The sequence below is a fragment of the Phacochoerus africanus genome, chromosome 2, assembly GCF_016906955.1.
Source record: "Phacochoerus africanus isolate WHEZ1 chromosome 2, ROS_Pafr_v1, whole genome shotgun sequence".
Lineage (NCBI taxonomy): Eukaryota > Metazoa > Chordata > Mammalia > Artiodactyla > Suidae > Phacochoerus > Phacochoerus africanus.
In genome coordinates this window covers 8701610-8727436 of record NC_062545.1, presented here as the reverse complement: position 1 = coordinate 8727436, position 25827 = coordinate 8701610, and the positions used below count along the sequence as shown (strand labels likewise).

Sequence of the window (25827 nt, the reverse complement as noted above, 5' to 3'; positions counted from 1 at the left end):
CACAAAGTAGCTGAATGGATGAAAAAACAAGATCCAACTATATGCTGCCTGTAGGAGACTCATTTTAGATTTAAGGTCATATATAGACTGCAAATGAAAGGATGGAAAAAGATATTCTATGCAAATGATAACCAAAAGGGAGAAAGGGTAGCTATAATTGTAGCAGACAAAATAAACATTAGGTCAAAGACTGTCATAAGAAATAAGGAAGAACATTATATAAAGGCAAAAGGATCAATTCACCAGTAAGATACAATTATAAATATATATGCATGCAACATTAGAGCATTTAAATGTACAAAACACCGAATATAGAAAGCTAACACAGAACTGAAGGAAAAATAAACAGCAATATAGTAATGGTAGGAAACTTTACTGCTCCATTCTCAATACTAGATAGAACATCCAGACAGAAAATCCATAAAGAAGCAGTTAACTTTAACAGCACCATACAGCAAGTAGACCTAACAGACATGTATAGAACATTGCACTCAGCAGAATAGGAATATATATCCTTCTTAAACACAAAAGGTATATTCTCCAGGAAAGACCACTTGTTGGGTTAGAAAACAGTCTTAACAAATTTATGGTATTTGAAATCATATTAAATATATTTTTGATCTCAGTGGAATGAAACTCAAATAGTAGAAGTTATACTGAAAAGTTCACAAATATGTGGACATTAAAGAACACATTCCTGATTAACCAGTGGACAAAGAAGAAATCAAAAGAGAAATTAGAAAATACCTTGAGACAAATGAAAATGAACACACAACATACCATACAGGATGCAGCAAAGACAGTACTAAGAGAAGTTTATAGCAATAAATACCTAGAATTAAAAAGGGAGAAAGGTCTCAGTACACGCACACACACACACACACACACACACACACACGTATGCGCTTGCACATGTGCACACCTCTTTTAAAGAACTGGAAAAAGAACAAACTTAGTCCTGAGTTAGCAGGAGGAAGGAGATAATAAAGATTAGAGCAGAAATAACACAAAATGGACAATTAAAAAAATTTTAAAATCATTGATACGAAGAACTGGTTTTTTTTTTTAAAAAAGGTTAGCAAAATGGACAAGCCTTTGGTTAGACTAACTGAAAAAGACATGTCTCAAAATCAGAAATGAAAGAGGAGACACTACAGCTGATGTCACAGAGATAAAAAGCGTCATTTGCAACTACTCTTAACAATTATATGTCAACACATCAGATAACCTACAGAAAATGGATAAATTACTAGAAATATGCAATCTCCTGAAACTGAATTATGAAGAAATAGGAAATATGAACAGACCTATAACTAGTAAGGAGATTGAGTCAGTAATCAAAAATGTTACAGCATGGAGTTCCCGTTGTGGCACAGTGGTTAACGAATCCGACTAGGAACCATGAGGTTGTGGGTTCGGTCCCTGCCCTTGCTCAGTAGGTTGACGATCCGGCGTTGCCATGAGCTGTGGTGTAGGTTGCAGACGCGGCTCGGATCCTGCATTGCTGTGGCTCTGGCGTAGGCCAGTGGCTACGGCTCCGATTAGACACCTAGCCTGGGAACCTCCATATGCCGCGGGAGCGGCCCAAGAAATAGCAAAAAGACAAAAAAAAAAAAAAGTTACAGCAAAGAAAATGTCAAGACCAGATGGCTTCACTAGTGAATTCTGCCTAACATTTAAAAAAGAATTAACACCATTCCTTATCACTCTCTTCCAAAAACTTGAAGAAGATGGAATGCTCCCAAACTCATTTTATGAGGCTAGCATTACCCTGATACCAAAGCTAGACAGACACTACAAGAAAAGAAAATTACAGACCACTATCCCCGAAGAAGATAGATGCAGAAATCCCTAACAAAATACTGGTAGACTGAACTAAATGGCACGTTAAAAGGGTCTTGCACAACAATGAAGTAGGATTTATCCCTGGGGTACAAGGGTGTCCAACATATAAAAATCAATTAATGTGATATACCACATTAACAGAATATGAGATATGAGCATCTCAATTGATACAGAAAAAATATTTGACAAAATTCAGTACCCTTTTATGATAAGGAATCTCTGCAAACACAAGGTCGGACACTGTCCAACTCCTAGAAGATATAAGGGGAACTGAACTTGATGATATTGGGCTTTGTAATGACTTCTTGGATATGGCATCAAAAACATGGGCAACAGGGAGTTCCCGTTGTGGCGCAGCAGAAACGAATCCGACTAGGAACCATGAGGTCGCGGGTTCAATCCCTGGCCTTGTTGCTCAGTGGGTTAAGGATCTGGTGTTGCTGTGAGCTGTGGTGTACATTGCAGACACAGCTTAGATCTGGCGTTGCCGTGGCTCTGGTGTAGGCCAGTGACTACAGCTCTTGATTCAAACCTCCATGTGCCAAGGGAGCAGCCCTAAAAAGGACAAAAGACAAAAACAAAAACATGGGCAACAAAAGCAAAATTAGGAGTTCCCGTCATGGCTCAGCGGTTAACGAACCCGACTAGCATCCAAGAGGACGTGGGTTTGATCCCTGGCCTACGCTCAGTGGGTTAAGGATCTGGCATTAATGTGAGCTGTGGTGTAGGTTGCAGACACAGCTCTGATCCTGCATTGCTGAGGCTCTGGTGTAGGCCTGCGGCTCTAGCTCTGATTTGACCCCTAGACTGGAATCTTCCATATGCCACGGGTGCAGCCCTAGGAAGGCAAAAAAAAAAAAAAAAAAAAAAAGGACGCAAAATTAGACAAGTAGGACCACAACAAACTAAGAAGTTTCTACATAGCATAGAAAAAAAAGGGTGAAAAGGCAACCTGTGGAATGGAAGAAATATTCTCAAACTGTATATGTGGTAAGTAGTTAACATCCAAAATACTTAAGGAACTCTTTCAACTCAATAGCAAAAAAATTTAAAAAATAGCAAGATTAAAAATGGGCAGAGGACCTGAATAGATATTTCTCCAAAGAATATATACCAGTGATCAACAAGCTCTGAACGGTACTCAACATGACTAATCATCAGGAAATACAAATCAGAACCACGGTCTGAAGTTCTCTTGTGGTGCAGCGGGTTAAGGATCTGGTGTTTTCCCTGCTACAGCTTGGATTGCTGCTGTTGGGTGTTTGAACCCTGGCCCAGAAACTTCTGCATGTCACCAGCACAGCCAAAACAAACAAACAACCCACACACATGCACAATCAGATAACACCCTATACCTGTTAGAGTGGCCGTTGCTTAAAAAAAGGGAGAGGGAAGTGATGGCCAGAGTGTGGAGGAATCGGAACCCTTGCACATTGTTAGTGGGAATGAAAAATGTCACAACTGTGGAAAACAGTGTGGAAGTTACTCAGAAAATTGAAAATAGAACTGTCATATGACCAGCAATCCTGCATGTGACTATTCAAAAGAATTAACAGCAGAATCGTAAATAGATATTTGCAAACCTTACTCATTGCAGTTGTGTTTACCATAGCCAAGATATGAACACAGCCTAGATGTCCATCAGTGAATGAATAAAGAAAATGCCTTATGTACATGCAATGGAATATTATTCAGTCTTAAAAAGGAAGACTAAATAATACATGGATAATCTTTGAGGACATTACGCTAAGTGAAATATTCCAGTCGCTAAAGGCCACATATTCATGGTCTCACTGGTGTGGGGCGTCTAAAATGATCAAAGTCGTAGAAGCGGAGAGTAAAATCGTGGTGGCCCAGGCCTGGAGGGTGGGGAAAACGGGGAGTTTCTGTTTAGCTCCACGAGGTTAAGGAGTTCTGTACCTCATGAGCAGTGCGCAGCTCTACGCTTAAGGATTTAGGAGTGTAGATCTCATGCTAAGTATTCTTACCCCCCCCCCCCACCAATTTAGTAATATGTTAATTTAGTGATACAGTTTTCATATGCTTTTATTAGTAGCACAGCATGACAGTAACCTTGGTTCTGACGCAGACCCCTTGCATGAATGCCATTGTTTGTCTTGATGGCTCCACTACAAAATTGAGCTTCCCAGGGTTCCCCGCGGCATTTCTAAACCACGAATGCACTGCTGCTGTGACAGCCCTCCCCTTGGCCTTGAAAACCTCCTCGTGCCATGTTAGAGGGAGGTGACGTATATCACCTCCAGTGACAGACAACTCTCCTGACTGAATTCTAGGCAGGCCCCATTGAACCTGCTTCTTCACTAGGCCTCAATTTTGGCCTATAAAACTAGATTCCTGTCGCAAATGATTTCATACCTGCGTACACACACACACCCGCCCAGAGACTTGAACAAACCCTACCCCCCCCACACACACACACACGCCCGGAGACTTGAACAAACCCTACCATAATTTCTGTCCGCCCAAGGCTGTGTAGCTGAAGGTGACAACTCCAGCCTCCTGCTCTTCTTGCCTGGGAAAGCTTGAGACTGAAGAAAGAATTTTGTTTATTCCAGGCAGCACATGAAGGTAGGGCCCCTGTCTCCCAGGCTCTGAACCTTAACTTCCTTAAGCGCCAATTGGCAAAACCCAGATGCCCTCATCCCATTGGCAGACCTGAGCCCACTCTTTGTAAGCTTCCACTTCCCAGAGTCTTCTTGGGCAGCTGCCGCCTCCCTCTCGCTGTGCTCTCATTCTCCCTTTAAAATGCCCAGTCATGTCTGCACGAGTGGCAGCTGCCTTCACCTCCTCACCGCAGTACTGATAACTGGTTAAAATCTGTCCTTACCTCCGTGGCTAGTGCCCGGCTTCGTTGGTCTTTGATGCCAGTCATGGGTCCTCTTGGGCCTGCTCCCATAAGCACGTACCCCGACAGCCCCTGTGTGTCGGAAGACTTTCACCCTCCTCAGACCAGGAAATCACTTCATCTTAGCCCTTTTGTTGAAGGTTTTTAGTGGTCATAGGAAGAAATACACTGAGAAATAGATTTATATTTTGAAGGTTTGAAGCATTTTGAATCTGGAAAGGATTTGAGAGCTCATCTAATAGGCCTTTTTTACCTGGCAGAAGAGAGCAATGCTCAATTCAAAGTTATATAAGTAGTTAGGGGTGGTCAAGTCACAGTTATGTAAGTGATCAGTATTACTTGATCAGTAATAGATCAGTGATTCAATTGACCCATAATTGATCAATTCAAAGCTATATACGCAATTAGGAGTCAAATAGAACCCAACCCCCAGCCAGCCAACTCCTCATCCTGAGTAGTTTTGCAAAGGAAAGGATATTTCCCCAGTAGATTTGGATTGTCTTCACCAAAAGCTAAGCAGGTTTCTGTTCACCTAGCATCTCCTTCCCAAATTAGAGGTGCCCATTCACCCCTAGGGCCACGTGGTAAGTGGCTCCCCAGGGGATTGTCACCTTGCCCAGAGCTGTATTCCCGAAACATTTCTCTCTACCTCATTCAGTGCATGTGTAAGTATATTTTAACAATATATTCACATGATGTGTATTTTTAAATGTTCAAAAGGATATGTGATGAAAAGTTCCCTTTTTCCCACTATCCTCAAGCCACCCAATTCTGTTTCCCAGAGGTAATCGATGTTTCCAGTATCCTAGTTTTTAATTAGTCCTGTAGTCAGACTGTTCCCCTCCACCCGCAAAAGCATGTGTAGAGTCTTTATTCAAGGGTGAATAAACTTAAAAGTGAGCCTGAGGGATCTCAGAAAGAATGTTCTAGCAATGAGAGTTATTTAACGTTAAATTCAGTACCTGAGGCAGAGAGAATATCTCCTTCTCTGAAAATTTTTGAACTTATAATAGTCTCTCATCTTCATGGGTTAGTTTATAAGCAGTTATTCTGCAGTGAAGAGATGAAATGACTTCAAAATTATATGTTTAGCCCAAAGATTCACATTTTTATTATAGATATTTTGGGTGAGATTTCTTTCCCATATTTATCAGAATAAATCTTAAAATGTCTGAGAAATGACTGTTAGAGTCAATTGTAAAATTACATTTTATCTTTTTTTTTTTTGAACCAGGAAATACTCTGTTAATCACTTGAACAGTTCTATCCTTTGCACATGTCTGATTTCAGTAACTCTCTTTCCTTTGTTGCAGAATAGTCAAATCGGGCCTTGAAGCACATTTGAAGGCTAGTGTTTTTTCTGAACCCAACAGGAGGGTTTAAAGAGCAAAGGGATGCCACAGCTTGTCCCCTCCCTCCTCCCTCCACAGCAGTGCATTTAGGCACATGCCATCAAGAGGGGCTGAAATTACCAGAGGCACATCTCAGAGATACTATGGGTTCAGTTCCAGACCCTTCAATAAAGCGAGTCACACAAATATTTTGGTTTCCTGGTGTAAGTAAAAGTTATGTTTACACCATGCTGTAGTCTATTAAGTATTCAATAGCATTATGTCTAAAAGGACAATGTACGTACCTCAGTTTAAAAATACTTAGGAGTTCCTGTTGTGGTGCAGGGGAAGCGAATCCAAATAGTATCCATGAGGATGCAGGTTCAATCCCTGGCCTCGCTCAGTGGGTTAAGGATCCGGTGTTGCCATGAGCTGTGGTGTAGGTCACAGACTCGGCTCAGATCCCAAGTTGCTGTGGCTGTGGCGTAGGGCGGTAGCTATAGCTCCAATTTGGCCCTTAGGCTGGGAACCTCCATATGCCTCGGGCCTAGCCCTAAAAAGCAAATAAATAAAAAAATAAAAATAAAAAGACTTTATTGCTGGAGTTTTTTTTTGGCGTAGTGAGTTAAGGCTCCTATGTTGTCACTGCAGTGGCTTGGGTCACTGCTGTGGCACAGGTTCAATCTCTGGCCCAGGAACTTCTGCACACCATAGGTGTGGCCAGAAAAAAACCCAGAAAACAAAATCCTTTATTGCTAAAAATTGCTAACATCTGAGCCTTCAGTGAGTTGTAATCTTTTTGCTGGTGGAGGACCTTGTTTCAGTGTTGATGGTTGATGACTGATCAATCAGGATTGTGGTTGCTGAGGTTTGGGTGGCTGTGGCAATTTCTTAAAATAAGACAGCAGTGAACTTGGCCACATAGATTGACTCTTCTTTTCATGAACCATTTTTTTCTGTAGCATAAAATGCTATATGATAGCATTTTATCTGCAGTGGAACTGCTTGCAAAATTAGAGTCAGTGCTCTCAAACCTTGTTTTATCAACTGAGTTTGTCATATTCTAGGTCCTTTGTTGTCCTTTAAATAAGCAATTAAGTTTGCACTCATATATGAGCATGGTTTTTGGTGTCCACAATTACAGTAGTAACATCGAAGAGCACTGATCACAGATCACTGAAGATAATAATGAAGTTCGAAATATTGCAAAAATTAGCAAAATGTGACGAAGATAGACAAAGTCAGCAAATGCTACTGGAGAAATGGCACCATTAGACTTGCTAGAAAGACAGACAAGCAGAAACAGCAACGTTTAGAGTGTTTTGGGGGGCATGCTTAGAGGAGGGTTAATTCTGTGTGGTTGGTCCCCAAAACCATGACACCTGATGTGTGCTCACCTGTTACACCAGACACCATACTGGACATTGGAGATAACTTGCCACCAGAGGACCTGCTGGCTGTGTTGGTTGGGGGGAAGGTGAGATGGTGCATTTCATCTGGGACGTGTTAATTCTGCAGGTCCTGGCCCTGGACCATCCAGGGGTAGGTGGCAGGTGGGCAGGTAGATGTGTGAGTCTGGAGCTTAGGGAGAGGCCTGAGTGAACCACCCCTGAATGGGGTCCTGGAGGCCATGGGCATGACTGTGATGTCCTAGAGAGGGAGAAGGATCTGGGACCAAGCCTAAAGGAGGAGGCAGAGCCTGGAAGGAGGAGCTGGCACCAGTCTGTCTGGAGCCCCGGGATCGACGCATGTGTGTGTATTCATCGTTACTAGACTTTCCTGACTCATTCCCTTGAAATGCTTAGCTCATATAAGCTTTATCTCATTGGAAATGATTAGGCATAAAAAGCACTTGTAATAGAGGTGGTTTTTTAAAATCTGATTTTGTGTTGAATCAGTGTTCTTCACTTCTCTGACAGCATTGCTCCAAACAGAATAGCTTCCTCCGTCATTGCTTGACAGCTCGACGGCTCGTGCGCCGTTTTCCTCCTGTCTGATCTCAGTAGCGCATGATCTTCCAAGAGAGCCGAGAAGTCGTGGTGGGCAATTTGGAGGCTGGCTGTTTTTCGTTTCTGTTTGTGGTCCTATTTGGCTTTACTGTGATGTTGAACACTAAAAGCTCGTTAAAACACCAGCCGACTTTCATTCATGCATTCGGTGCTGTCTGTTCTTCTCCAAAATGGAAAAATGTGAGCGGTACTCAAAAGAGGCCTCATCTCCTCCATCCCTTCACAAACCCTGCTGTGTGCTGTCCCCTCTGGCGGGCCCTGGGGGGTCGGTGGTGAACAGAGCAGACGTGGCTCAGGTCCCCAGAAGCCTCCAGTCTAGCCTGGGAGTCAGACACAAGAACTGACATGACACTGTGCCAGTGGAGACTGCATGAGCACTTGAGAGGGACGGTCTGTGCTCCTGCCTGCTGCTGGGCCGTGTTTATTAGAAGCAGAGTCGGAGGGATCTGTTAGCCCTTCACCTCCCCGCCCAGTCCCCGCCCCAGCACGGGCACAGGTGCACGGCTGCTCTTCCGAACCTGCGTGAACAGTGGAGGGAGGACGTGGATGGGAGCAGGAGAGCCCGCCTCCTGGGACGCCACCTCGCAGCAGATTCCCGCACCTCTTCTTCGTTTGAAATACCTGAGTTTTACATTTCAGTAGAAATTACAGTAAGTCATGTTTTGTATTTATCGTCACCGAAAACTCAGGCTTCACAGTGCCCGCCTCCTGCAGGAGTTCAGTGGGCCTGACCCACCACGCCAGGGCCCCCTCTGCCCATGTTGCGTGAGGACTTTGTGGACGTGCCAGTGGAAACTGATTTTCTCTGTTGGCTACCAAAAATTCACCTTTTTCTAAAATGATTTTTACTACGTTCTTCCTAAGTCTTGTCTTTTTTCCTTTAAGGAACATTCGATCATGATTCATCACTGGCCCCGGGAAAAACTGTTTAACTTTTTTTCTTAGTTTTTAGTCATTAAAAGATCATATTTAAAGGAATATTTGGGAGTTCACATCATGACGCAGTGGTTAACAAATCCAACTAGGAACCATGAGGTTGCGGGTTCGGTCCCTGCCCTTGCTCAGTGGGTTAACGATCCGGCGTTGCCGTGAGCTGTGGTGTAGGTCGCAGACGCGGCTCGGATCCCGCGTTGCTGTGGCTCTGGCGTAGGCCGGTGGCTACAGCTCCGATTCAACCCCTAGCCTGGGAACCTCCATATGCCGCAGGAGCGGCCCAAGAAATAGCAAAAAGACAAAAAAAAAGAAGGCAAAAAACAAAAACAAAAAAACCCAAAAAAATAAAGGAATATTTGTTGGACAATCAGTTTATCTAAAATAGCTCTATAAATTTTGAGATTATTACTACTGAAATGAAATACGTCTTCCCTTGCCGTTAGTCGACCTTAACATCAGGATGTATGTCCTAAAATAGTCATATTGTTGTCACTGACTTGACTTCACTCACGTGACAGTAAATGCCTACTGAGTGCCCACTGGACCTGAAGCCCAAAGGCGCCAAGGTTACAGCTCTGGACAGTCTTTGCCCTCAAGGACTGGCAAGTCTTTGTCAAAACCGTAAAAGCAAAAAGATGTATGGACCTAGAAAGTCTTAAATAACTTTCCCTTGGTGTAAACCCTGGTCTTTCTAGTTAGATAGACCGCTAGACTTTGTCAGTGTACCTGACCTCTGTTAAGTTGTTTCTGCATCTGTAAAACGGAAATAACTTACACAGTTCTCACAAAGAGTTGTTGATGGATAGACACGCTGCCTGTCTGAAAGAGAAAGGTTCGGTGCCAGCAGATTCGAAAACTGCGGAGTCGGGCACACAAAGCAAGCAATAACAGTGTGCCCCTCATGAGGTCCTGCTTCCCGGGCCCCAGGCGTCCCCTCGGGAACTTCCAGCAGGATGACCCTCCGGGGAGGCCTCCAGCAGCTGTGCGGTTCCTCTCCCACTCTGATGGGTGCTGGTCACCCCCATCCGACCTTTTCCCCTGCCTGCGTGCGCTGTAGTCCTGGACACCCCAGCATGTGCCTGAGTGTGTACCTGGCCCAGGGACTAGGGGGTCCCCTAGGAGCAGCCCTCGAGGTGTCGGGCCATCTGAGCTTCATGCCGGCAGTGCTGGCACTTAATTATTTTGACAATTAATGAGGTAAACTTGTTAGCATAGCACTTGACACAGTAAGCACTCCCTGAATGTATTAATACCGTTAATTCATTGTGGCATTATTACCTAAGTTCCTCAACACCATTATTATTCTGACTGAAATAAAACATGAACCAAAGATGCTTAAATACACTTAACGTTTTTCTTTGAAATTTAAGAATTTTACCAGTGAATCTCTGCTGCTACTTTTTTTTTCAAGAAAAATAAGTAAATATTAACTTCTTAGCCCTCCTCCTCCAACCAAGAAAAGCCAAAACAAACAAAAACAACTCATAAAAAGTTAAACGGTGATTTTGCTGTATTTGGAAACACCCAGGCAACATAATGAAATATTTATTATGATGTTAGTCCTATTTCAGTAATAAAGGACTAAAATTCTTGCAGTAATAGCCAGCTCAGAGTCTGCTACGTAAAGCTTTTTGTATTTCCTCAGTTGTTTAACTGGTGTCTTGTTTAGTTCTAAATGTATCTTGTGCTTGGGAACAAGAAGTCGGGGCAATGAGGTCTGCCACGCGTCCATCACACCTGGTGCTTGGTTGCAGGTCCTCTTCGGCACGGCGGACGGGCAGGTGATCGTCATGGACTGCCACGGCAGGATGCTGGCCCACGTCCTCCTGCACGAGTCAGACGGCATCCTCAGCATGTCCTGGAACTACCCCGCCTTCCTGGTGGAGGACAGCAGCGAGAGCGACACCGACTCCGACGACTACTCCCCGCCCCAAGGTAGCGCGCTGGCCCCAGGGACCAGGGCGTCGGAGGAGAAAGCCATCCGTCAGCGGGAGGGACCCTGCCCTGATGCGCTGGGAGGGGTTCTCCACGGAAACGCAGGGCAAAGTCTCTGTTCTGGGCCTGCCTCTCTTCCCTCTGCATCCCTTTTCTCGGAATCCCTGTCGGTCACGTTGCGGAAGCTCCTCAGGCCTAGGTTTCCTCGATGCGGGGGACCCAGGGCCCTTTCCGGCGCCTGGGGCTGTTGGGGCTCAGCTGCGCGGTGGGACTAGAGAGCGCCGAGGAAGGAGAAGGCCGAGGAGGGAGAAGGCCGTGCGGTAACAGCATCACGCAGTATGTGGTGTCCAGCTCCCGAAAGCTGATAAGCCTGTAGCTTTAGTCAGGTGAGAAGAGGATCGGCTCTGCCCGTGATGGAGGCCGGTACGTGGGGCTGACAGCCACGTCCCTGTCTCTGCTATTTCCCGCTGAAGCGTTTCCCTTCTCGGTTCAGAAGACCCTGCCGCCCTCACCCTGCCCCCAAGCCTCACAGCGATGTTCGATTAGGGTAGGTGACCTCTGAGCTTTTTAGCATTTGTACCCGTGATGAGAGATTGTTTGAAACCCCTGGTGGGGATAATTTCAGATTCCAGCCTCTTCCTCCCCTGGCGGGTGTCTTATCCCCCCATCAGAGGCCTCGGCTGTTGCTGCAGGCCGGCAGCAAGGTCAGCCTTCAGCCCCGGCCTGCCCAGCGCCCTGACTAGTGAAGGGACGCCCCGCCGAGGTGTGGTCACCGCCGCAGGACTTGGGGCAGCTGTGCTCACGCAGCTGGCTGAGTCGCGCTCACACACTGGACGGCTCCACCCTCCCGCGTGCCCGTGGGCGGGTTTAGGGGGAAGGGCTGGTCCAGGGAAGGGGTTTTTACTTCTCCCCCATCAGCCCTGCCCACGTCGGTACTTGGAGTGATTCTCTTTGTCCTCTCCCTCCTGTCCCGGACGTGATAAAGTGGCATGCTTCCCAGACACGAGTACGCCTTCGTGCTCATTCATTCACTCAGGGACGAGGCAGTGTTCAGCGAGAGAGGACTCTCAGCTCTGGTGGGTCTTGGGAGGAAGAGCCCTTAGCTCCCGCACGTCCACTTCCTCGGGGGCCCAGGGGCCTTGAGCCAGGTGTGCTGCTCCCTCCGCCTCCCTCTCGTGAAGTCAGTGTCGGTCAGCGCTGGGCTGGACCCCTTACAGCAGAATGTCTCCTCATCCCCGTGTCTTGGGCAGAAACACGGTCCAGACACCAGGTTTACCAGGGAGGTCTGGGGCAGGTTCTGGACTCGAACTCTGTTCCTGGCCGCTGCTCTGACCAATTGCCCTCCTGGAAGCAGCGGGCAGTGTGGGGATGGCTGGCGCTTGCCTTTCAGACCAAGCAGGGCTTCTCTTGGTGGCCGAGGGGATATGAGCAGGGAGCTAGGTGCCCGCAGCACCGGCAAGTGGAGCAGAGGAGGGTGACGAGGGCTCCTGCAGGGCGGGGCTGCACCACACTCTGCTTTGCTTGGCTTTCCTGTGCTGCAGGCATCTAGCTCCGAGCTCACCTCCGCTCGGCTACCCGGGTCCATGAGCCACATCCGGCCCCGGCCTTCCCTCCCCATTTGGGGTCTTCTGGTAACAACAGAGAATGGTGGCTGCTTATCTCCTATAATCAGTGCAAGTGCGTTCAGTATCGAAAGGCAGCTTTTCTCTGTACTTTGGACCAGGATTAAGAAAACGTTTTCCTCCGTCTTCCCACCATCTATGTGTATTATGTGACGTTAAAATCATTTCCATTTGCACATCACCAGGAACATGTATCACAACCACCCAGGTGAATACACTTCTCACACGCGCTCAGCACCACACGACGGGGCCCAGGGAGCCCCCTCGGTGCCCTCAGGGCCGCTGGCCCCACCGCCTTCACCGTTCTCCAGGAAGCGCCCCCACGCTTTCGCGTGGCTCCTGGGTGCCGTGCAGCTGGGCCTTCTCAGTGACATCGCAGCCCAGAGTCTGACCCGCGTTCCTAGGCGGTTTTCAGGCCCTTGGCAGGATGGCAGTGTGCGGCCCGGATCTGGGTGGTGTGGGGCGTGCCTCTTTTTCACTCAGCACTCCTGTCCCCGCAGATGGTCCGGCCGCCTATCCCATCCCGGTGCAGACCATCAAGCCGCTGCTCACCGTCAGCTTCACCTCGGGAGACATCAGCCTGATGAGCAACTACGACGACCTGTCTCCCACTGTCATCCAGTCAGGGCTGAAAGGTACAGATGAGCCCGTGCGGCTGGCCTTCCCAGCTGCCTGCCCCCTGCAGCCACCTCCCCCGGGCTTAAAGGACTCTGGCCATAGAGCTCTTTCCTTTCGCTCCTCCGCATCTGTGAAGAGTCCCACCTAGAGGAGGGCTTCCTGACGGCATCGTCGTCTTCACCTGCCCTTGTGATCGTTGCGGGGGTGGGTGCTGGCCTCCCGCTGACAGCGATGACGTTGGGCACCAGCATCAGCTGGGCCTGTGGCAGCAGACGACGCACGAGGCACTCGACACAGGAGCCCCTCTAGTTTTAAGGCTTCTGAAGGAACTGACCGTGTGCTGTACAGTTACCTTGACCGCCCGAGGCATCCAGGTGAAGCCGGCAGTCAGGGGCTGACGCCCTCCTGGGAGGCATCATGAAATGTTCTCTCAAGAGGAGAGCAGTGTCCGGGAGCATGCGGAGTGTTCTGAATTTTGTTCTTCAAGAAGACTGCTGAGGCGCTGGCTGATGAGGTCTTTCAAAGAAAACAGTTCTGTCCCTTCTGTCTTGAATGGTGCAGTGTAGAAATTCCAGGGCTGCCCCCCTGGTCCTTGACGCTAAAGGGCCTTATTATAACCTGAATGCAAGGTTGGGGGCAAGCCTCCAGCTCTGCTTGCTACTGTCATCAGAACTGGCCATTGGAACAGGGAGTCGTGAATTATTCAGGAACCCCAGGGGTGCAGAGAATCAAGTCTGTACACTTAACTGTTGATGGGCTGGAAGGCATCAACTGGCCTGCACACCCTGGAAGCACTTGCTTCTGTTTCAGAACTATAGAGTATTTTTGTATTTATTTATTTATTTTGCTTTTTAGGGCCACTCCTGCAGCATATGGAAGTTCCCAGGCTAGAGGTCTAATTGGAGCTGCAGCTGCCGGCCTACACCACAGCCACAGCAATGCCAGATCCGAGGTGAGTCTGCGACCTATACCACAGCTCATGGCAATGCCGGATCCTTAACCCACTGAGTGAGGCCAGGGATCAAACCTGCAACCTCATGGTTCCTAGTCGGATTCGCTTCCACTGCATCATGACGGGAGCCCCTACTATATTTTTAGAGGCACATTAAAATCCCTCTTTTGGGCGTCCCATTGCTGTTTCAGACCTGTAACTGGAAGGAATCATTCAGCCTGTCACTCCCGAGGGACGTGGAGCCCTCCTCTCAGGCACCGCAGATGGGCATGTGCAGGGCCGAGTGTCTTTTACGATGATCATGAACGTAAATTGTTGCACTTTTCTGTAAATTCTTCTGAACGTTCTTTCACGGGGCTCAAACAGAAAGGCAGTCATCATAAATTCTCCATAGATTCCGTCATCCAAGCTCTACTTTTGCTCTTCTGAAACTCTGTTTTTAACCCTTTTAACCAAGTTTATTAATCTCATCCAAACCTGCCGCTTGTCTTGCGGTCCTGAACTTTGTTCTCAATGAGGTGGCTGATGGGCACTGAAAATGTCGTAATTACCACTCAGTTCCTTGGTCGTCTTTGTAGGGTGAATTTTTCTAATTTTTCACCGTCTTAGAAACTACCTGTGGGAACATTAGTTTTCATCCCTCGGATGTATTATTCAGTTCTCTGTCAGGCTAGATGGTATCGGGGCAGCATTTCTGACACATCGCCACAAAGTGCAGGAGAGAGTCGGGAACAGGAAGGGGAGGTGACTGGGGAGGTGACACAGAGTAGCCGTCCCAGGAGTTCCCACTGGCTCAGCGAATTATGAACCCAGCTAGTATCCATGAGGATGTGGATTCAGTCCCTGGCCTCGCTCAGCGGGCTGAGAATCCAGCGTTGCCCTGAGCCATGGTGCAGGTCACAGTGGCTCGGGTTCTGCAAGCTGTGACTGTGGCAAAGGCCGGCAGCTGCTGCTCCGATTCGAGCCCTAGCCTGGGAACCTCCTACAAACAAAACAAAGCAAAATGAAAAGTAGTGCTCCTTCTACATGTGGACATCTTGAGTTGTAGCCTAAAAATACGGGCAAATTTAGCATTCTTGTGATTACCTGACTAGAAATCTAAATTTAATCTAAAAATGTTCTCCGTCGTTTTTACTCTCATGGCACAATATGCTTTGTGTAGTAGGCCTCCCTAATTTCAGAAAGTTGGGTGAAATTTAAGCAAATCGGTGTCATCCAGCAGGTTCTGCATGTAGACAGTTTTTTTTTCTGTCTTGGTTTCAGAATATCTTAAGACCTCAGTCTTAGACGTGGTATGGACGGCAGTCGTTTTTTGAGACTGTATTTATGTTTTGTCACTGCGTCATGGGCTGTGCTAGTGGCTGCTGGGAAGAGGTCGCCAGGGGCTGTCACAGATGGCTGCCGGCAGCTCCTTCCCTCCACCGTCACCTCTCCTTTCACAGACTGGCCAGTTGCTTGACTCATAAGAACTGGCAATCCCCAACGTGTTATGGTTCAACTCAGGGTTTTTCACGTTTATGATGGGGCAGAAGTGATACATGTTGGGTAGAAACTGTGCTTTGAATTTGGAATTGGAGTTTTCTCCCAGGCTGGCGACACGCAGTCTGATCCTGTCTCATGATGCCAGCTGGGCAGTGGCAGTTCCCAGGCAGCCCGGCGATCACGAGGGTCAGCATCTGATGAGCTTCCAGCCTCTCTGTTGTTCGTTGTCAGTACAGTATTCGGTGATTACCCGAGGTAGTCCACACTGTGTTAACAAACCGGCTTCGTGTGAGGTACTTTTGCCCACCCGTGGCCGGTTACGTGCATTAAATGCACGTTCAGCGTAGGGTGGGTTTATCCGCATGTAACCCCATTGTCAGTCAGAGAAGATCTGTAGACGGAGGGGTCTAGTGTTTCTCCTTTACTGTCTCAAAAAAGTATTCACAGTTTGCTTCCTCTGCACACTCTGCTGCATTTGACGCTAGACTGTGTCGAGGCTGGCTGGACAAGCAGGCCCTCGGTTCCCTGGGTCTGGTGAGCTGTCCTGACCCAGGGCCTGCTGTCTGGTCTTCCAGGGACGTTAAGGAACTTGAGTGACCTCAGAATGTGCTGGTGTTGAGGTCAGACTCAGTACCGCACGTGTAGTCATGTGTGACCGGGTAGATCTAGCTGGGGAGCTGCCAGCCTCTAGACCCCGCTGGGAAGTGCAGCCCTGTGGTGTGTGTGTGTGTGTGTGTGTGTGTGTGTGTGGTGGCGGGGGGGTGGGGGGGCACCTCTGAATTCCAGCCTCTCTGCAGAGTAGGCCTCGGACTTGCAGATTCCAGGGGTCTCTAGATAGGCCGCATGGGGCTTTAGGGTCTTAAGGGAGAAAAGCCGTGCTGTAAATACTGTACCAACAGCTTGTTCTCCTCATTGGCATTAGACCAGCCATTTCGTAGCCGTTTCTCGCGGGTGCGGAAGGCCGTGTAGGCGAGCATCGCGTCTCACCGTGATGAGCTCTCTGATGATGCTGCCTCCCACCGAAGGGTTACCTCCTCTTCTCAGCCCCCACAACATCCAACTGCTGAGAGAAAGTCCAGCCTTCCCATGCAGACATGTCCTTTTCTGAACTTCATCTGCCTCGCGGTGCACAGAGCTCAAATGAGTAGAAACCAGGCTCTCCTCTTGGTTTACATTTCACGTGTAGCATCTGTTGACTCTGGGTCCTCTCGGAGGGAGGGGACACTGCAGTGGCAAGAGCACTTGGCGTGGACCATCACGGGTGGCATGGTCTCACCTGCACTCACACAGTTCTGCCCGTCCTGCTGTAGAAGCCCTGGTGTCGGAGCCGCTGTCCCAGCATGTCATGAGCACCTGAGTCTCTGTTGTCTTCAAAGAAATGGGCAGCTCTTGTCTTCAGGAAAGGAAGGGGACAAGCCACCACTCAGTGGCTCCCATGCTCAGCAGTCCCATTTCTTTTCTTTTCTTTCCCTTTTTTTTTTTTTGGCCTGCAGCATAGGAAGTTCGCAGGCTGGGCATGGAACTCAAACATCAAACCACAGCAGTGACAACACTGGATCCTTAACCACTAGGCCACCATGGAACTCTCAGTGGTTACATTTCTTAAACTACTTAAATGCAAGTTCAGGAAGGGTCCCATCCTTGTGCTGACCATTTGGCTCTTTGTGATTTCAGAGGTGGTGGCCCAGTGGTGCACACAGGGAGACCTCCTGGCGGTCGCTGGTATGGAACGGCAGACCCAGCTCGGTGACCTTCCCAATGGCCCTCTTCTGAGGAGTGCCCTGGTCAAGTTCTACAATGTTCGTGGGGAGCACATCTTTACACTGGACACGCTTGTGCAGGTGAGGACATGTGTCAGCCAGACACCGACTATGACGCTGCTCTGCTGTTTGCCCCCAACCTCCGCTAAGTACCCGCGAGCCGGTGCTACTCATTGTAATTCTCTTTGACAGATTTTAATCTTTTGTTGACCCAAATTAAATTATGGGATATAAACTAGGAGAAATAAAGGAAAAAGAAAATTTTGCCTTTTAACCAAAATACTTTATTCCTTTCCCCAAATGCGTGGACAGTGAGTAAGCAGAGTGAGCTGGTGTTAATCCTTCCGAAATAGAAATCAGAAACTTGCAGAAAAGTAAATGCTGGATCGGCATTTGTTTCACTCTGATGTTGTTATTATGGCGGTAAAGTGCTCTTACCTTTAAACTGAATGATTGTTAAACAATACATTTAAAAGCCTAAAGGTCTTTAGGAAGCGAGCACAGCGGGCCTTTCCCTTTGTTATTCCCCGGAGTCTTGAGCCCACCGTCTTTCTGGTGGGTCAGTTGTGGTGGAGACGGTCTGACGGTGAGTTGACGGTGGATGGAGGTGATAATGTTGGGAAGATGGCTCGGATCATCAGTGTCAGAAAATGAGACACGAGCACGGGGAGCTCTCGACAAGGCTCTTCTCTTCTGCAGAAGGGCACGGGGGCTCCAAAAGCGCGTGCAAAGAAGAAAAGACCCTCCCTGTTTATCCCTAATGCAGGCGATGGACCTGTCCCCTTCCCATGGGTCAGGTCAGGGCGCACATCCTTGGTCGGCTCATTTGAAACATATTGTTCCTGGGAGCAGAGGGAAAGAGGAAGCGGGTCGCAGGAAGGTGTTTCAGCCGAAACTGGAGCAAAATGGAGTCACCAAGATTTCCTTTGATAGAAAGGACATCATGTTACTTTCTGCAATAATAAACTGAAACTCATGTCCTGTCGTTACCCAGCTCATCAGAGAGACAAGTATGCCAGATTTGCAGAAATTTGTAATTAGATGTGGGCATTAATTATTTAAATGTACCTTTTTTTAACTGTAGTAAAAAACAAATAACATAAAATTTACTCTCTTCACCATTTGAAGTGTATTCCATTATTGTGTAACCAATCTCCAGAGTTTTTCATCTTGCAAAACTGAAACTGTATCTATAACTTCTTTTTTTTTTTTTTGTCTTTTTGTCTTTTGAGGGCTGCACCCGCAGCACATAGAGGTTCCCAGGCTATGGGTCTAATCAGGCAGGGCTGTTGCTGCTGGCCTACACCACAGTCACAGCAATGCAAGATCCAAGCCGCGTCTGCGACCTACCCCACAGCACACGGCAACGCCAGATCCTTAACCCACTGAGCGAGGCCAGGGATCAAACCCAAAACCTCGTGGTTCCTAGTCGGATTGGTTTCCGCTGAGCCACGATGGGAACTCCTATATATGCTGCTTGTTTCTATGAATTTGGCTATTCCACATAACCTCATATAAGTGGAATCATATAGTGTTTGTCTTTCTGGCTTATTTCATTTAGCATGTCCTCAAGGTCCTCAAGGTTCATCCACATTGTAACCTGTCAGAATTCCTGCCCCTTTTAAGACTGAATAATGTTCCATTGAATGTATGTACTACATCCTGTTTATCCATTCATCCATCAATAACGTTTGGTTTCCTTCCAGCTATTGGCTATTATGAATAATACTGCTATGAACAGGAATATTCAAACATCTCTTTGAGATGCTGCTTTCAAATCTTTTGGATAAGTGTCCAGAAGTTGAATTGCTAGATTGTATTGTATAGTGATTCTGTTTCTTTCTTTCTTTTTTTTTTGCTTTTTCAGGCCGCACCCATGGCATATGGAAGTTCCCAGGCTAGGGGTCGAATCGGAGCTATAGCTGCCAGCCTACACCAGAGCCACAGCAACGCAGAATCTGAGCCACGTCTGTGATCTACACCATAGCTCATGGCAACGCCCGATCTGAGTGAGGCCAGAAATCAAACCGGCATCCTCATGGATACTAGTCGGATTTGTTTCTGCTGCACCACAATGGGAACTCCCTCTATTTCTAACTTTTTGAGAAACTGCCTTACTGTTTTATATTCCCACCAGTAGTGCACAGAGATTCTGGCTTCTCACATCCTTGCCAGCACTTGTTATTTTTTGGTTTTTGGTTTGTTTTTTTTTGGTTTTTTTTTTTTTTTTTTGATGGTAGCCACCCCCATGGAGGTGAGGTGCTGTCGTATTGTGGTTTTGATTTTGATTTCCCGGATGATGAATTATATTAAGCATCTTTTTGTACTTGTTGGCTGTTTATTTTCCTTGGAGAAATGTCTGTTCCAAACCCTTGCCCAGTTCTTGATTGGCTTACTAGGTTTTTCTGTTGTTGAGCCATAGGGCTTATGTATCTTTTGACAATGTAATAGCTTCTGTTGGCAAATAAACGTATTTATTTGTTCAAGCATCCAGCAGACGTATTTTGAGGGGTTACTCTGCAGCTGGCCCTGAGCTGGAGCTCGAAATGCTGGTGGAGGAATGTGATGCATGAGCCATTCAAGTGAAATCAGGTCCCTGCCAGAGCCATACAGCGTGGCCTTCACGCGCGCGTCCACGCTGCCATGCTTGGCTGCTTCGAGTTAGTAACTTGGAGAGATTAATGGAGCAGAAAGAGAAAAAAATGGAAATAATTTCAAGAACTACAAAGAATGTTATAGAAGTGGGCAGCCATGGAATCTGGGTGGCTGAGAACTCTATGACCTAAGACTGGCAAGTATAAAGTCAAATAAGGCGTGTCTGGGAAGAAATGGTAAAAACAGGATGGGAAGCTGCAGTTGATGAGAAATCAGATTCCCATTGTAGAGGTGGAGTGGGGTTTTTTGTTGTTGTTTTGTTTTGGTCTTTTTTAGGGTCACACTTGTGGCATATGAAAATTCCCAGGCTAGGGGTCAAAATGGAGCTGCAGCTGCTGGCCTCCGCCACAGCCACAGCAACACCAGATCCTTAACCCATTGAGTGAGGCCAGAGATCGAACCCGAGTCCTCTTGGATCCTAGTCATATTTGTTACCACGGAACTCCCTTTTTTTTTTTTTTCCTCTTTTTAGGTGAAGTAGTTCTAGTCGCTGAGGTGAACCCAGGGAAGAGCTAAAGCAGAGTGGAGTCAAGGCCATTAGCCTGAGCCCAAGACATGTGACAAAATAAACAGAGATAAACAGAGTCCCTGTGGATTTGGGATTGAAGGAGTGGTTACCCGGTTTATCTGGTAATTGTGACCCTGCTGCCAGTGCATTGCCTGGCACATGGTCGGTGCTCAGGAAGTTGTTGCCCAATGGATTGATGGATGGACATTGTTGACATATGCTTTCTTTAGTTTTTCTGTTATCTGTGGGCTGTGTGCTCTCAATCAGATCTCCAGCTAGCTTTCTATTCCTACTCTAACTGGAAGGCAAATAAGAGAGGATGGGACTTCTCAGATCTTTCTGAATTAATGTCTTTTATATTTATTAGAATACTTGTGAATTGAAGCACTGACGCATACTGCAAGTCCATTCAGCATTGCCCACTCTTCTGTCTGACTCAGGGTGCCCGTCCTGCTGGCTTTCTGTCCCCTCTCCCACACAGGGGTTGTCCTTCCCTGCCATCTCAGCTTGGGAGAATCCACCCTCTGTGGTGTCAACACCTCACATCCTTTTGTAAATATGCCCAAAGACCACAACCCCTCTTCTCTAGAAACCTTCAGGGTGCGTGGTACCTAATACACAAGGTGTTTAATGCATATATTATACTTTTCTGTTTATCTTATTGTTTTAAAGTCAAAGATCACAGTAGCCGTTTTTTTATCTTTACAGTGCTTAGAACGTAGCAGAGGCTTGATGGCCTTAATCATTGCAAAAGTTCTCATCACAGTTCATATGAAATTAACATTGGTCCTGAATTTAAACCATTTGAGGCTTGGGGATAAGAGAGGGGCTTGGCTCGTCTTCCTTTGGAGAAAGATACTTGCACAGGGTGTCAGCATTTTAACAAATTATTGATTTCTTTTTTTTTCATTTGAGGACCTTGTCTCAACCATTGAAAAAATTGCCTCAATAATATTAAGTTAAATAATGATGCTGTTAAAAATTGAGTACAGTATTGGTTCATTTAGCATTAAATGTAACAATATTGATTATATGTGTTATAGTGACTGCTCTCTGTAATGATTCTAAAATCATGTGTTGTCTGTGCTATGGTATTCAAGTTATCCAAAGGCAGGGACATTTTTGTAGCAGGAAGGAAGTTAGGCGCTTTATCAGGCTGTTTATAAAATGAACTAAATGCAGTTTAGATTGGATAGTTTATTTCCAAGCTAATGAGACTGTAGGTTATTGCATATAAAGCTGTCGCCTGGTACAGACTTGCGGCAGCCTCACTTTAAAAGGGTTTATCCTGATTCACTCAGAACAGCGATGTCTATGGCTGATGCGGTGAGAAGAGAATATGCTGTGATTTATTTTCCTTCCATCCTCCCTGTCGTAATTTGAAAGTCTGTAGTTGTTCCTCCTGGCTCTTTCGGTGACCATCCATGTGTAACTGCCTCATCTGATCATCTGACCACGGATTTTGAGAGTTAGTACCACTGACTGACATTCACAGGCTTCAGTGGTTCGGGTCTTTGTTTTTGTTTCATTGGATGGTTGGGGTTTTTTGCATCGGTTGGTTGGTTTTAGCTTTAGGAACTTTCTGGCAAGTTGGTGGGCTTGCCTTATATTCTGAAAGTTCGGGTGTTGACATGAGATATTTGGGTAAAAAACTAAGGAAGAAGAGAGGTGTGGAAATGAAAAGTACATAAAAGGCTGCATTTATGCTCCTCGACGTCGGTGCTCTTGAGAGGCCTGTGGCAAAACTGCCTCTTACCTGCTCCCACAAAGCTGCCAGAGGTGTGCGTTTCGCACTGTTTGCTGTAAGGCGTTGAGAAAGTCCTTTCTGGGGTCATCTGCTTACACAATGTAAGAGGATGGTGTGTTCCTTTCAAATGGAGATTCGGATATCTCAGTCCAAATCTATTGCTTAGTTTTCACTCCTGCACCTTGGTTGGTGGTCAAATCATTGGAACTTAGTATTCAAAGCTGTCCCTGGCTCCAGCCAACACGGTTTTGTGGTGACCAGTCACCACTTCATCTACTTAAAAGCGAGCCCGTCTGGAAGCCTTTCCTTCTGTGTACCCACTTGTACAAGCAGTAAACACCCCCTTCTGCCAGGGGCTGTGAAGCATTTGAAGTGCGTTTCCTCTAAGACAGAGATCCCTACCTTCCTCTCAGGGGCGCTCAGACAGGAGCGGACATGCCTGGGAGGCAGGGGACCCCGCCGATGTCCCCAGGGTCCGACTCCTCAGCGGGCAGGCCCCTCCTCAGCCCAGGCCCCGTCCGCCAGAGCCGGTGCGGGGACGGCTCCTTTTCCCTCCCTTGGGCCAGCGTAGCTGGTTTGACCCTCTTGTCTCTTGGTTTTAATCCTGCTTTGATGTGGAAAGGACACCCTGCCTTTTAGTCCCCTGACGTTTTCCCAGGACGCCACGCAGCGCACTGCTCTGCACAGAGACAGTGGTGCGGAGAGGAAACATTCACCTCCCGGTGAAAACACGGTCCACTCGGGCTCGCCAGGCCTCCGCTGAGCCGCCTCCGGCGACGCCGTCGCCGCTGCTCTCTGTCTGGTCCCGTTTTTACCTCAGAGCGCGTCCACGGCCTGACACCATCCGTCCTTGTCACGGGGGCTTCTCCCCCGACCCCTCCTCACACATCCCTGTTTCATTCCGTGTCAACACCCAGGCCGCGTCTGGCCCCGTGTGCTACACCCGCTGCCCTAAACACGGAACAGCTGCTTCCGGAGGCCCGATTGGCAGCGCAGGGGCCGAATGGGTGGCGCGGGGCGAGGCCGGGGGTGGGCGCGTCTTCCTCTGGAGCGAGGGCGCCAGGCTGGCCGTGGACGGTCCCTGCTGCAGCGGGCTGAGCAGACGGACCTGCCGCCGAGAGAGGCCCGCCCGACGGTCCTTGACCGCTCCTCCGAGCTCCCGGCGAAGAGCGCGCCTGCCCTGCCGAGTGGCACCTGGCGTTGTCCCATCAGACTCACCACAGCCACGCTGGGCTCCCCTCCCCGAAAGGCCACTCGCTGTCTTGCCCTTTTGCCTCAGATTTACGTGTAAAATAATGTGAACTTCCCGACACAGGTGAAGAGTTGAATGTGACCAGCTTCACAGGTCTAGCCGTTGGTCTGAAAGTAGCCACTTTGTGTGCTCTGAGGAGCGATGAAGCCCACAGACTGGCAGCCGAGTTTCTCCCTGGCAGACGGCAGCTGACCCACAGGAAATGGGAGCCGCGGTTGCGGGCAGCCCGTGGGCGCCCGGGTTCACCGGGGGAGAGAGCTTTCGGCGCCGCGCTCTTCTGCTGCAGTTGGTGGGCCGGTGGGGAGCCCCTGGGGGCCAGCAAGTGATGGGTTCCTGCCCCCCCAGGGCCGGCCCCGTGTCCTAGAGGAATTGCTTAGGGAACCAGGCAGCTGAACGGGACGCCGCCCCCCATGTCTGCAGGCATGTGTGGTTACGGCCACCTTGACTCTTGCTCTTTCTGAAACAATAGAACATTTGTAGCAAGGGCTTTGTGGCCTGGCGCACCAGTAACCAGCACGGGAAAATGAGCAACTGCAGGAAATGAGACCCTTAAAAAGTAAGATGACATAAAAAACTGTAAAAGTGTAAAAAAGGTACAAGAGGATTTTGTGTGGTTTTTAAATTTATTTCCAGCTTTCTGAAGCTGTACTTGATACATTTTCTGGGCTTAAGATTTATGGGGAGTGGATTGGATCCGCTTACATGTTGCAGTGTGATGACCGCTGTGGAGTTAGCCGTCAGCCCCATCACGTCCCATCATAACCGTTTCTTCTCGGCGGCGAGAACATTTAAGATCGTCTCTCCTAGCAACTTCTAAGTATTCGTATAATATTGGTAACTGTGTCACCACAGCTGTGCATTGGATCCCAGGACTTTCTGCGAGCTTTCAGGGCTTGGCCGGATCCCAAGAGGTCCTGGCCTTACTGCCTGGCCTCAGACTCAGTGGTGACTGCCTAATTCTTTCCCCACGTCAGGGACACCTCAGAATCTCCAGACAAGAGGATCAGCTCTCCCCAGTTGTAAATTCTTCCTTATTTTTTGTAATACAGCCTTAAAATTTGTTATGGTAAAGGTACCAGTTTTTATTTTGCTATGTATTCTCTTACATGAGACAAATGCTATGAAAATAAATTAAATGAGCATGATTTCCCCTTGAAACAAATAAATCATCACTGACTTGGGCAAGTAAGTGAATACTGCCTCCTGGGTTCCTGTATGAATTCCTGGTGGTGGTCCCGTCCTGCTCTCAGAAAAGAGGGCTTCCTGGTCAGCTTGCTCCAGACAGCATTTACTCCCCTGGGACGTCACGTCTCCAGGGCTAAATATTTCAGCTCTTTTTCCCCAGTTCCATTGTTCAGCCCTTTCACTCCTCCTTGCTGAGAATTCTCAGCCTTCCTCCCTTTGCGGTGCTGGGTGTGGCGGGCACAGCCGTCCTGCTGACTGACGCTCACCTGCTATACGAGGTGGCTGGTTATCTCCGAGTGGGGCCCACGCGACCTCTGGGCTCCTTTTGCCATCCTGAGTTGTTACGGTCATTGTCTACTTGTTCCTCTTCTCTGAACACACCTCGTTTAGTTTGTTTCTGAGTAGAATCACCTTGACCAGGTGGATTAAGGGGAGGGCTTTGGGGAGAATCTGGCTTCCTTACCGTATTTGTGACTGACGGGCAGCGCTGTGTAGCAGGAGGAGCATAAGTTGTGGAGTTGGGAGTGAGTGAGAATTGTGCTGTCCTGTTGATCAGCTGTGATCGCCTTACTGGCTCTCTTAGCCTCAGTTTCCACATGTGTTGGATGGGAGTAATGGTGCTTGGCAGAGTTGAAAGAATTAAATGAGAGCACACTTATTAAGCTACCTTCGTGTGCTGCTGGAATGTAGTAAGTTTCTTGGTTGGCGTTTGAGAGGAATGTTTGTTCATGTATTTGTTCATTGAGCAAACATTGCATGACTGTGATGCTGTCAGGCTCTGGGTGGATAAAGACCAGAAAGATGAACTCACTGCTTTAAATGCTTGGTCCAGTGGATTTGAAAAACAGTTGAAATGTAGTAAGTTTTAAAGATGTGATTGTTACTTTGTTATGATGGGTAGTTATCATTATACCTGGAGTTACAGACAGGATTTTTACCCAGTTTGAAAGTCTGTAAAGTGGTTTAAGTTTCCTTTTTACTGAGAAATGAGGTGCATTCTGTTTACCATAATGATAACTTTATCGAAGCCCCTCCCCTCAGCGTGGAATCAGCTGTGACGTGGTGATCATTGCCGCGAGAAGCACAACCAGGAGGCGGGGAAAGAGGACCAACATGTACGTGCTTGC

At 47.7% G+C, this 25827-nt stretch overlaps 1 protein-coding gene across 1 annotated transcript in view; it reads left to right on the top strand.

Moving 5' to 3' along the window:
- Window positions 1-25827, top strand: part of TULP4 (TUB like protein 4) — a 239609-nt gene that overhangs the window by 182008 nt on the left and 31774 nt on the right. The window contains exons 6-8 of the mRNA XM_047769838.1: window positions 10739-10919; window positions 13042-13176; window positions 17268-17434. Coding sequence (XP_047625794.1) covers window positions 10739-10919; window positions 13042-13176; window positions 17268-17434 — 483 coding nt within the window. The remainder of the gene's footprint in view (window positions 1-10738; window positions 10920-13041; window positions 13177-17267; window positions 17435-25827) is intronic.